General features: G+C 33.6%; 1 protein-coding gene across 1 annotated transcript in view; it reads right to left on the minus strand.

Annotated features, from left to right (window-relative positions):
• The window catches only part of LOC147069855 (zinc metalloproteinase nas-7-like), a 41,331-nt gene extending 38,805 nt beyond the window's left edge, over positions 1-2,526 (minus strand). Inside the window, exon 1 of the mRNA XM_085950272.1 lies at positions 2,278-2,526. Within this exon, the coding sequence (XP_085806398.1) occupies positions 2,278-2,440 (163 nt within the window). The 5' untranslated portion in view covers positions 2,441-2,526. The remainder of the gene's footprint in view (positions 1-2,277) is intronic.
• Between the last annotated feature and the right edge of the window lie 11,763 nt (positions 2,527-14,289).

A 14,289-nucleotide genomic window follows, 5' to 3' on the forward strand; every position in this document is an offset into this window, starting at 1 on the left:
TACGTATTTGTATTTATTGAAATAAGGCTACAATTTACAGATGGTATAGGTTAGTTTTTAAAAATCAATTAAACCCTACCTAAACCAAACTATAATAGTATTCATATATTTTGGGCCATACTACAAAATTGTGCACACTTTTTCATTCATAGTTATTTGTTTTCGTTGGCTTAAGAAAACGTTTTACACATACTTTTTGTTGGTTCATTTTTCAACCTTTTCAACTTTCAAACATTTCAACCAATCTAAAATAGATGAAAAATATTATTCTATCTATAAAATATTCAAAGTTATGGGTTTATTAGGTATGACATTTATTATGGTTTGGTTTTCGCAGGGCTTAATTGATTTTTTAAATCTAACCAACACCATCTGTAAATTAGTCTAATGTAGTCTTATTTCAATGAAAACAAATACGTATGGCTGACAAAGTTTAGTGTGCACAATGAATGGCGGATCTTAACAGCCTATCTCCACCCTTCGCTACTGGGACACAGTGGATTCGCTGCAAATTTGCTAAAATAGATGGAATATATAATAAATAAATTATTTCCTTTCAATCTCTCAATACAGTGAAAGGTGAATCGAACCTTGGTAAATTCTGTGATGTTCAAGTAAAACCACCTAAGTCAAATATAACAACTTCCTACGAGAACACTTTTTTCTGTTCAAATCGAAGCCCGAGGCCCAAATTACCATCGAGTGCTTCATAGAAAATCGGCCACTGCGTTTTAGGTGCATTTATAGTATATATTTATATATGTATTATTAGAACTTAGACACACGGCGTTGCAATTTTCTGCATGGATTTGCAGCGTCGTGTGTCTTGCCCTTATAAAAAAACAAATGCCTACTTAAATGTGTATTTAGTTGAAATTATTTTTGTGTACTCCATCCACAATAAAATTCAAAAAGTATATATTTGTCTTGATTTATTTATCTATCTGTCTGTAACGCATGAGAGAAAACATGTGTGAATATGTAGGAAAGACGTATTAAAGCGGGTAAGGTAACAACATACACATATAAACACAAATTCAGAAATTCGCCACATTCAGGAACGTTGACAGGTGCCACTGCCACTCGACAATTTTTTAATATTTGATTTATAATTATTAACACAATACCTGTTTCATGCAAATTGATATTTTCAATTGGAATTATAGAAAAGGCATAGAGAATAAATGAGTACATAATATTGATTTTTTTATAGAACCGTATCTTTCTATCAACTATGTATTAATTAAAATGAAACACAATAGTATGTAGTAAGTACTTATCACACATGATTTAACAGTTGACAATGTCTCATTGAAGAGAATGAAACCGGTCATAATGAATATTAAACTATTTGTAATAAGTAGTACATAATATTGTGTTTTATTTTAATTAATACAATGTATTTCCACAATTATTAACACCGTTCAAAAATTAATAATATTCATTCATAAATAAACTGTGTATACTATGTATAATAAATACAACAAACACTCCAATCAATGTATTTTACAACGTTTTTCTTAGCTCGTATTCTTATTTGTCCGGTGGTTGTTAACTTACTAACTTACTTCCCGACTAGCTAGACATTTTAAACTTTTAGAATATATCAGAACACGATGCCAATGCATTTTTTTAAATACTTTTAGCCATCTTTAAGTAGAATTGATTTCATTTTCAGTTAATTCTGTTTTGTATGAAAAGTTATTTAGGAAGAAATCCGTAAAAAGTAAAACTATTATTGGTTGCTAAGTGGGTCCTAGCAACTAAATTATTACTATTAATATATACGTGCGTTACTTTGGAAATCAATATGACATTTCAGTATTATTTCTATCAAGTACAATTTTTTTTTCATCGTTTAAGCTGGTCAAGTCAAGTTTATATGATTCAACAGGAAATTTTAAAACGTTGTATATAAAAAGTTCTTTTTATCTTGTAATTATTTTTAAATATTTAGTAAATTGGAGTTTGTAAAAAAAAGCATATATTTCACTTTACTCAGCGTGAAATCATACTTTGCAATTTAAATATGCAGTATTTTACATAAATTCAAATTTACTGAATTCAAAGGTACAGCAAACAAATACTATCAAATAACTTTTAATGTTAATTTTCGACAACAATTATTGCCTTAAGTAGTTTTACCTGAACTTGGCAGAATTTACCTAAGATTAAAATCAATTGAAATGCATAATTTTGCCTAAAGAAGAAGATAGCTGCGCGTCCCAAATGGGTGTAACGTAAGATAATAATATAAAGAATAATGATAAAACTAACCTGATGCACTGCTGGGGGTGCCATAGATCCTATTGCCAAGGTGAGAAAGGTCGATCCTTCCACCATCCCCAACAGAATTATCACCTGTGCCAGGGTACGGTGACGAATAAACTTGCATACTAAACAGTAAACAGAAGCAAAACGACAGGTACAGAGATGCCATCTTGCGGATTGCGATCGAACGACAATAAACTGAGACGATTTGAATTTGGAACACTTTCGTCCTTATATTGTCACTTTGACGTTTCCTTCCGTCGGGACTGAAACGAAATGATGCATTCTACTATGCGATGGCACGTTTTTATACTGAAATTGCGGCATTAAACTCGTATCTGTGAGACAGTTTGGCCGGTGTTTACAATTCGCCGACGCCTTTCGCGCGCGTTGCATATCGCGGCTTATCAAATTTCTTTCGAGTTTGCGCGCCAAAAGTGATAGCTTTGACGGTTCGCAGAAATAATTTTGGCGGGAAGACATCACAAATCAAATGACCGCAAACATCATTAATTTATCTATTTGGACTAGTTTTTTTAAATAACCTTGCATTGGCATTAAGCTCATCGGTTTTATTGTTTCGAAATAGTGTCATCGATTTATTACTAAAGATAATTTACTTTATTCGTTTTTATATTGTTTTTATATTTTTTATATTTGTAGGTATTAAGTATAAGTTTTAACTTATTTTAGAAAAACTACATTTTTTTTAATTAACCCATTTTTTGATATGAGTAACACCAGATATATGAAAATAGCTTTCATTACTGAACATACCAGTGGCAAGGGGTGGAGGTAGGCTGTTAAAATTCAACATAAATACTGCACACTACACTTTGCCAGTCATAAAGATTTGTTTTCATTGAACTAAGAATACAATTTGCAGATGGTGCTGGTTAGTTTTTAAAATTCAATTAAACCCTGCCTAAGCCAAACCATAATAGATAAAAAAATATCCTTTTATCTGTATAAAAAATCTAAAATTATTTATGGTTTAATGGCATAATTTTACATATTTTATAGATAAATGAATAGTTTTTGACTATTTTTTACCATGGCTTGGATTAGGCAGGATTCAATTAGATTAAAAAACCATCAAAAACAATTTTAATTTAATTTAAAAAGTTTTAATTTAATGAAAACAAATACTGACAAAGTTTAGTGTGCATTATTTATGTAAGATATTAGCAGCCTACCTCCACCCTTCGCCACTGGAACCTTACATCATTTGAACCATCTCATATGCATACATTTGTTTATATTTCTATCGAACAATCCATGCAATGCGCTTTACCAAAATAAGCAACCGGTGGAATACAATAAATTCTCAACAACTATGCGTCCGAAGCTTATCTAAAATTCTGTTAAAATTGGCGACCAATATTTGTGTATTCAATCAGGGTATTAACAAGGTGCCGGAAAAAATTCCGAAACCCGAAATCCCAAAGGCTGAGATCCCGAAAAATATGTTTTTTTTGTTATCCTCTTTAAATGTAAAAAATACATTCAATTTCAGTATAAAATTTCGTTGACAACAACAAAAATACTATCTGGTTACTAATTAACTAAGTATCTTTTCTTATTGTTGCATCATTACTGAGGGTGGTGATAACTGCGCAGTAATAGTTATAGTATAATATTGCCCTTATATTGGTCAGAACAAGACTGTAATTTATTTGTAAACAATATTTGCAATATAACTAAACGTAGATATCTGATTATTCGTAGAATTATACATTAGAGAATTCTTCATTCATTATAAATTAAAGAAATAATATTTCGTTAGTTTACGGTGATTATTTTTTTTTTACAGAGAGTACCAACTTAATATTTTTTTAAGAAGTCTGTGAATAAATATTTGGTGTTTATTTTCAATATTATTAAAAAAAATTGTCGCCCGATTTGACATTATAATCGAATACATTTTAGCTCTATTTAATGTGGATACATCAATGTTATTTCTTCGGGATTTCAATCAAAATCCGTATTAACAATACTAACTTAGATTCCTAGATGGCATGAGGATTTCTCCAAGTAGTTTCAAAAATAAGATGTGTTCAATAACTAAATATAGGTACTTGCTAAACGATGTCAAGTATAATTGTATGAAATCATGGACACTTAAGGCGAGAGACAACCGTTGGATACTTTTAAAATATAGTACTGGACGAAGATGCTTTGAATTCCATGAGCGGATATGTGCACATTTTCTCCATCTTCTTTGACCATATCCACGGTTTAGTTAGATCACATGGACACCACACGGTGCCTCCAAGTATCCATGTTACAGAAAGACAACAGTGCCAAAGGTCTCCGCATGGCCAACGAAGGTACTGCGGTTGGCACTCGGCCCCTGAGTCATCCAAGCACCAAATTGGCGGAAATGTGAATAAGCGACGATGTGTATTGTGTATCGCTGGAGGGATAAAGCTCGAGATGCCTGATTTACAATAATTATTCAGTTGGCCATGGATCTGTATGATATATATCGATTGGTAAGTGCTCTATAAGATTTCATCATATTTCATCCAATTCTGTCATAACTACAGTGATTCGACTACAGGACCGAATTTACAATAGGGCTAAAATGGCTATAGCTCCGGGCATGGCCCCACATCCTGAAGCGGGCCCCCAGGCCAGGATCTTTTTCGGGGCCCCCTACCTATCGCTAGGGTTAAAAGCAGTGTGACGCTCTACAGAAACTTTTTGCAAATGGTGTTCCAGGTAAAATTAAGGGCACCTAGCGTTTTTTTTTTGCATTTGTCAATAAATCCACTTGAGATTTGAAATTTTCGAATATCGACATACAATAATCAAAATTTGCATCACACATTCACATAGTTTAAAATGTTAATATTCTTAAAGTAAAACAGCCCGCAGGCGACTTTTTGACCATTAGAGCAAATTTGTGATGTGTGTTTATCTCATTTATAATGTAGTCGCGCCACGCGGGGCCCCTTCAGAGCCCGGGCCTCCAGGCTAGAGCCCTGTCAGCCCTCCCCCCCCTTGTGGGGGCCATGGCTCCGGGTTCCCAAATTGGTAATAGGTTCCAAAATAGTTGAAAAAATCCAAAAACAAAACATGACCAAGTAGAAACAACCGAGTTAAAATTTATTTATGTAACACCATTAGCCAAAATCGATTAAATATGTATATTAAATTCTAAAGATCAGTACTTAAGTTATTGCGGTTATATATAATGTATAATTTCGGTTATATATAATAATATATAATAAGTGATTGTATCTGAGTATGCCTCTGTCAAATAAATCTAAGAAATCAAGTATGAATTTTTCTGCAAATTAATCTGCAATGCGAATTAAATTGCAGCTAAATAAATAACGATCTTCGCTTTTATTTGTTTAGGCACCTCCACCTTCAATATGTTTGGACATAATATGTATTATATTTAGGTAAATATAATATTGCTTACTATATTAATATTGCTTCTTATTATTCTTCGGCAAGACCTCATGACTGAAGATCGTGATCCGGATTATTTGGCTGTGGAACAGTCTATGAACAAGTTGGCTCCACTTCTCTCGGCATTCTACGACGTGGCCACTGGAAGACATTAACGATCCTATTAATTATGACCGTTAACCGACGCACAATCGATAACCACTTTTAGATGCAACAGCTAGCAATAACCCTTAATTATATTTAGCTATACTTAAAGTGCGGAGTGTCTGGGTATGGCGAATGTAGCCGTAAAATGCAGTCTTCCGCGATTGAATCTAAGCTGTGAAACCTGAGTAATAGTATTTGCCTAACCTCTCCCACTCCTGCCGTCTTAAAAATCATTAAAAAATAATATTATGAATTTGTTTTCAAAATGGACCCCCCCCCCCCAATTACTCTTCTGTGCGCGCCTGATAATGACAAAATAATCACATTAGTAAGTACACAATTTACGTCGTAATAATGATTTTAATCATGATATAATATGATATATTTTTATTTCACTTATATACATGGATTTGTTTATTATTCAAATTAAGAATGCAGCAAAAAATACCTTTGATATTAGCAGGTAAAAATGAGTAGGTAGGTACGAGAATAAATAATAAATTATCCAAAGAGTCCAGTAAGACAAAATCTTACGCAAGTTTACCTTAATCGATTGTAATCAGGGATTGTGACAATAAAAAGTAATCCCGCGATTTAGAGATTATGATTATCGATCCCGATTCCGGGATTCCGAGATTGGTGAAAGCATGTAAAATTGTGCTCTTTTTTCTACATAATGTAGGCCTAAATGATTATTAATATGATCCGTGCCTATACAAATTCATATTTAGAGATTTTTTAAATTCAGTACGTAGAGACCAATTCTCACATCCAAACGAATCTTCCTACTCTCACGATAACACCAAGTGCTCCCTCATTCCTGCCATTCAATCCTAACCATATTCTATACCAGGGGGGGCAAACTGCGGCCCGCCAGGTATTTTTTTGCGGCCCGCCATCATTAATTGTACTTCTGATTACGAATAACTTTTTTATAAATATTTTTTAAATATTGACAATAGATTAAAATTTGTTTAGCAATAGTACGCGATCCATTTTCAATAGATATTGATAGTGTACCGACAGAGCTACAACTTGAGATTATTGATCTGCAGTGTGACACTGATTTAAGAGAATTGCATCGTCGTGAAGAAATCTCCAAATTTTACAATGCCTTTAATTCAGACAAATTCGACTGACTTAAAGATTAAGCAAGAAAAACGTTAATATTGGATCAACCTATATATCGTCACTGTCAGAAGACACAGTATTTTACTTTCGGCCCGCCGCTCATTTTGAATTTTTGAATTTGGCCCTCCATCCAAAAAGTTTCCCCCCCCCCCCCCTGTTCTATACAGTCCACCCATATTTACAAACAATCTAATTAATATACTAACTGTGGCGTGTTTCTTTAAATATTATATACAAGTCTGTTTACTGGAAGCCAGGCGGGAACGGTGGCAATTTTTATAGCCGATTTCGGCAAAATTCATAAATCAAGAATGATAACTTAACCTAACCTAACAAATAATCCAGTATATCGATGTCACTGGTTTCCACTAAACAGACATGAACCTAAAGCTGATGTTATGTCATTAATATTAAATGAAAAGAGCCTAAATCATATTTTTATTCAATTTTAAATTTATTTATTTTACATATTGTGGACATTACAAATTATAAGGTTAAGACGTTCACAACATGACATTTAGAAACAAATAAATATTATTAAAACAGTATTATGTACATAACAAAAGAGATAGATCAGTATTAAGTTATTCTACAGTATACCTAAATGTGTAAATACAAAAAATATTAAGTATATAGGTATGGATGAGTTAAGCAGACCGTATTTTAAGAATTTATAAAATAACATCCGCCTATACTAATCCTCACGTAGATGGAATATATCAATATCCGAAGCGATTTGGTTGAACAGAGTTATTGCCCTCCCAATTGGCATCACCAATGGCAGGTTAGTTCTGCTCCTCAGAAGAACAAACAACTGATGCTCCCGATTTCTAAGATAATTTTATCGATTTTATCGATAATTTATCGATTTAAATATGTCTTTATTTATAAACTGTCAGTTTCTGTTAAATTTATTCGATTCAAATAATGTAAAAACAATCAACCCCCAAATGAAAGGGGACTTAGCCCCCAAAATTCAAAATATATTATTATCATTGGTAACCACATTTTAAAAATATTATAATAGTGTTCTTACAATATTATGAAACTCATTAGTTTGGCCAATTATATTCCCATTCATCCTTTCTTTCCACCAACCTCAAATCCCCAATTATTATTATCACAAGACCACCAGTCATGATCGACCTTGATGAAATTTAAGTTTAGTTACTCCAAGACAGCCGACGCGTATGCTTGTTAAAGCTATCGCGCTTTATCTGATACGATACGATACTAACCGCGTTAACTACAGAGTGATTCATACAAAACGTATCTGTTCGACTTTCGTTGCACTAAATGTGTTCAGGTTTGAGTGAACGTCACGTCTATATCGTCCATCCTGAACTTATCATCATCATGCATCAACCTCATATATCATATCAAAAGTTTACCGTCCGTTGTTTACCAGTGCGTGAGTACGCCAGCCATCTCAACATAAAGGTCAGTGTCTGGCATCCTGTGTAAACCTCCCGCCTAAATCCGTAATCCACCAACCAGCATCATCTTCAAATTACAGTCCACAGCAAAAGCCTATTTAGTACCTATTTTTATTCCCGAGATTTCTGAATCACGAAATCGAGTATAATCCCGGATCCTGTGATATACAGTCACGTAATTGCAAACCCTAATTGTGATCAACAAAAAGTGGCATCAGGATGGTTTCCTAAAAGGTTTCTACACAAATCAACCAACGCCCACGCTGCAAATAAAGCCCACAAGAAAATGTATTTACATAGTAGTTTACGATTGGTTTTGGTTCAAATTAACTCAAGGACGCCATCTCGGAAGTATGGCCCTTCTCGTATTGAGAAATATTATTAACAGAGCACGGGCTGGGCGACAAGATTGTGAAATAAATACCAATAGCACAGGAAATTGCAATCATTTGAAAGGTGTCCAATTTCTTTGAAAATGTTTCTTAAGATTGAGATGTGTCGCTGGAGACACCTGCTTAGGATTCCACTGTCCGCAAATAGGACACATAATATCTCAATTTTTAACTAAATAAACTTGACCGTCTCTGTAAACCAGTGATTCCCAACCGGGTACCAAGAGCAGTGCCAGGAGCTTTAGCGAGAGTTAGCATAAACGTTTTGCCAATACAATAAACATAGTTTAACTTTTGAATTAGATACTTATCTCAGATATCATGTCAAAAAAGAACTTACCTAGCGATAGCTTTTCTTAGTAGAGGAACTTGTGTAATGAATAAAAATTGACGAATAGCAGTAATAAGCACCACCACACAAAAGAACTTTTTATATACCTACAACGTTTTTAAATTTTCTGTTGAACCATATAAACTTGACTTGACTAGCTTAAACGATCAAAAAAAATGTACTTATACTGAAATGTCATTTTGACATATCATATTGCTTTCCATAGTAACGTACGTATATATTAATAATTTAGTTTCTAGGACCCTAGACCCCTAGCAACCAATAATGGTGTCGAAATAACTTTTCATACAAAACAGAATCAACTGAAAATGAATTCAATTCTACTTAAAGATGGCTAAAAGTATTAAAAAATGCATTGGCATCGTGTTCTGATATATTCTAAAAGATTCAAGTGTCTAGCTAGTCGGGAAGTTACTTAAAAATCTATTGCAAGGTTTATACCGGACAAACAACACCGGACAAATAAGAATACGAGCTTAGAAAAACGTTGTAATAATAATCGAAAATACTGACAATGGCGGTTTATTATAAAATTTTCACAAGGGGATCAGGCAGGATTTAATTGAATTACAAAAACTAACAAATACTATCTACACATTATAGTCTTCTTCATCATCATCAGCCTGAATCTATCCACTGCTGCATGAAGGCCTCTACAGGCTGATTCCACTTCTCTCGGTCCAATGCGTTGCGTTGCCACGTACTTCCGCAGAACATTTTCATTCCATCTATCCAGCGGCCTCTAGGCCTACCTTGCTGCCGTTTTGTACGTTTTGCTTACCATTGGATGACTAAATTTGTCCAACGATTGTCCCTTCTTCGAGCTATGTGCCCAACCCATTTATTTAATATTTAATAGTATTAGTTCAATGAAAACAATTAATACGTTTGACTGACGAAGTTTAATGTGCACTATTTATGTCAGATATTAATAGTCTACCTCAACCCTTCGCCAAAGCTAGATGTGGCATCCAGCTAAGGGTTCATCGAGATTTTACGAAATACTCCATCGATCACCTTATTTCAAAATATATCAATATGTAAAATATCTAGGTATATAATATTCGTTTGTCCAAGGTACCTATTGTTTATAATGCTATTTTATTATTAAGGATAAGTGTATCGGTGTTTTGAGTATCCTGTCACGTAGCCGTAAAACCTGTCACTGTTACAATTTCTTTTATGATATGATATTATTATCATATTTACTAATTTACTTAGCAAGCCTTTCTAGTTCATGGACGAGTTATTCTTATCATATTATAACCATGACAGAATTTAATTAATGACACAGCGATTATTAATAAGTAAAAGTTCTTTAGTTTTCGTCAATATCAAAAATTATTTTTGTAATAATACTAGGGCATTTTGATAAGCAAGGTAAATGAAAAAGTAAACAAATGGCTTTCGAATAAATTTGATTTGTTTCTCAAGACAAGCTCTTGAGATTTCTGCGACATCAAGCTTTGTACCATGTCAACTGGTCATTCTAATTTCGCCAGAAACTTGTTAAGTTACTTAAATTTTATTTTCTCACAATTGATTCATTTAATAACTCACCTGCTTCATTTAAGCGCGCCATTTTCAATATATTGTACGTGCAATCAAACCTGGTCGTGAATTGAATGTATATTTATTTCTCTTTTGTTATTTTCTTTTTCTTTTTAAGTATATACTTTCAATTTTTCCACATTTACTCGCTAACGGCTACTTATGGCTTCTCGTTTCTTCAACATCTTTTAGGTACATTCCCCATACCCAGGCATTTTTTATTTCGAGTCCAACGATAAACAGCTGGTCTGCAGGTATAACTGAGACCCGTTTCACACGGGACACATGTGTGGCGCCACCGGCATGGCGAGATTCCGCATATACATATAAATGAACGCGACACTCGTATGTTCCCGTCTGAACGCGCCCATTCCGTTATGTGTATATGCGGAATCTCGCCACGCGTGAAACGGGTCTAAGGGTGTTCACCTACTAGTTATTGCGAGCTGTCGCATCCACACGTAGTTATCGAATGCGCGTGGCTTGACGATGATAATTATTAAGATTGCAAGAGTTCGTTTGTATCGTCCGCGCTGTCTTGTCTAGACTGGACATGCCGCATCGATTAAACCAAACAAACATTCCAAACCTCAGATAGTTGAATCAACTTATGAGTGCCACGGATCTTTCAGTGGCCACAGTAGAATGCCGCGAAAAGTCAGGCCAATCCGCTGGGAAGGCTGTTCGTTGACAGCCAAATCATCTAGGTGGCGATACTCAGTCATGAGTAGGGTATATTTAGTAGGGTACTATTTTCGATACCTATGAATCCCGGGATTGGTAAAGATAATCCCGAAACTTTCGGGATTGATTTTTTATCAATTTTTATGGAAAATAAAAACGAAAATATAACAGAAAAAATACTTTTAATATACATTAGAAATAAACTGAGTTTGAATGAAGCTTGATTACCCATGTGTTGTCAATTTATTTAATTTTTTTCACATAAATTAATAAAAATGGGAAAGTTTGGAAAAAAAATCTTCGCACTTCAAAGTGATTCCACCATGATCTCATACGTTTTACGACAGTTTCATATTTGGATGAATAATTAGATTTATGAAGCGGAAAGGCTATAAGGCATAAACCATGATACACTTTACTATTTTTAATCTCGCTTACCCATTCATTAAGTCTTTACTATCAGAAACAGCAATCTTTAATTTTTTATATTTTATTTAATTATCAAAATAATAATGATATGTTATTTTTTATTTTAATTGAGCTTGTATTTGTATTTGTTATCTTTTCATAAATAAATAAAACTGTTTTACTCTCACATTATTATTTATATTACAATATTATTGACTCCATTAAACCCTATGTATTTCCAAGATTGAACGGACACAATATTAACAATAAATTTCTTAAATAGTATAAATTTAACTACTTATACCATTTTTTTGACCAATTTTATCAATGTTTTTATATATAAAAAAATTATATTAACTACCGAAAAAATACCAATCCCGAAATCCCGGGATCAAAAATTTGGCTCGGGATTGGATTCCCTAGTCATGAGGTCCCGACGAAGAAGTAATATTCCATTTAAATAAATAAATTTTCTATTTCTAGGGGGCGCCGGACCCGTGTGCGTGCGCGCTTTGTCGCCGGCATAACGAAGATAATAAACTATTTATCTATCTACCATTGATCTGTACACCTTTATAATATCTTTTACAGAGTTAATATCAATTAAACTGCAAACTGGGTGCTCTAATAGTGGAATGATACACATATCGTAAACAAACTAATAATTAGCACAATGTCATAAAAATATAATATTTACCCACTTAGAAAACAAAGCGTTTATCACTATAATATTTTTTTAATTACAAATAGATTATTTTTTTACTTACCTATAAGCAAACAATAAAAATACATAAACTTAACATTGTAAAGATAAAAAATCTTTCACTAGTGCACTATATATAATATATTAGCTGCAAAGGGTTTAGGTAGGCTGTTAAGATTAGACATAAATAGTGCACACTGAACTTTGACAGTCATATTTATTTGTTTTGATTAAACTAATAATACAAGCTGCAGATGGTGATGGTTAGTTTTTTTTAATCAATTAAACCCTGCTTATACCAACCCATAATAGTTTAGGTATGCTATGGGATTCCAATCCCGGGATCCCGAACTATTTTCGATACCTATGAATTCCGGGATTGGTAAACATAATCCCGAAACTTTTGGGATTGAGTTTTTTATCAATTTTTATGGAAAATAAAATAAAAACGAAAATATTATAGAAACAATACTTTTAATACTCGTAACATACAAATACATTAGAAATAAACTGAGTTTGAATGAAGTTTGATTTATTACCCATGTATTGCCAATTCATTTTATTTTTTCACATAAATTAATAAAAATGAGAAAGATTGGAAAAAAGAATGCTTCGCACTTTTAACAAAGTGATTCCACCATGTTTTTTAATGCATTTGTCACTTTTTTTATTTTAATTGAACTTGTGTTTGTTATCTTTTCATAAATAAATAAAACTATTTTACTTTCACATTATTATTTATACATATTACAATATTATTTACTCCATTAAACCTATGTATTTCCAAGATTGAACGTACACAATATTAACAATAAATGTCTTAAATAGTATAAATTATACTAAATTTATTTTTGACAGTTTTTATCAACGTTATTTGTATATATAGAAATTTTATATTAATTATTGAAAAAAATGCCAATCCCGGGATCGTCAAATCGTAATCCCGAAAACCCGGGATCAAGATTTTGGCTCGGGATTGGATTCACTATCTATGAGCGATCTGACAAAAATTGTGCACACGTTTTCAGTAAAGTTATACTTATTTGTTTTCGTTGAATTAAGAATACAATATTACAGATATTGTTGGTTAGATCATCCACATCTTGAAACGGGCCCCAGGCCAGGATCTTTGGCGGCCCCCCCTTCCTATCGCTAGTGTTATAAGCAGTGTGACGCTCTACAGAAGCGTTTTCCAAATGCTCTTCTAGTTAAAATTAAGGGTATTCAGTGTATTTTTTAGCGATTTTTTTGTATTTTTCAATAAATCCACTTAAATTATGAAGTTTTCGAAAATTGACACACCATAATCAAAATTTGCTCACACACTCACAAATCACTTAAATGTTAATAATCTTAAAGCAAAATAGCGCCGCAGGCGACTTTTTACCATTGGAGAAAATTTATGATATGTGTTTATCTCACTTGTTAAGTCGACTCGCCACGACGTGCCCCCAGACCCCGGTCCCCTAGCCTAGAGCCCTGTCAGCTCCCCCTTGTGGGGGCCATGCCGACAACCCCTTGAGAAGACTGCTCCAAAATACAAATCATTCGGGTCTCAACCCATGAGGTCATGACGGAGAAGAAAGAGTACCTATTTTTTCGTGTTTTTTTTGGGGGGGCATGAACTCCCTCACCTACCCTTATGTGTACGCGCCTGAAAATAACACTGTTACTAAGGAAACCAGGACTCAATATATCCCTCAGTGACGTCCCGTGGGGGTAGGCAGATTGAGCGTCGCTTGGGGGCGGCAGATACTCGAAGGGCGGCAAATCGAGGAGAATCATTTGGTA

Source organism: Rhyacophila brunnea, unplaced genomic scaffold, assembly GCF_057557595.1.
Source record: "Rhyacophila brunnea isolate RB1 unplaced genomic scaffold, BYU_Rbru_1.0 scaffold_23, whole genome shotgun sequence".
NCBI classification, from domain to species: domain Eukaryota; kingdom Metazoa; phylum Arthropoda; class Insecta; order Trichoptera; family Rhyacophilidae; genus Rhyacophila; species Rhyacophila brunnea.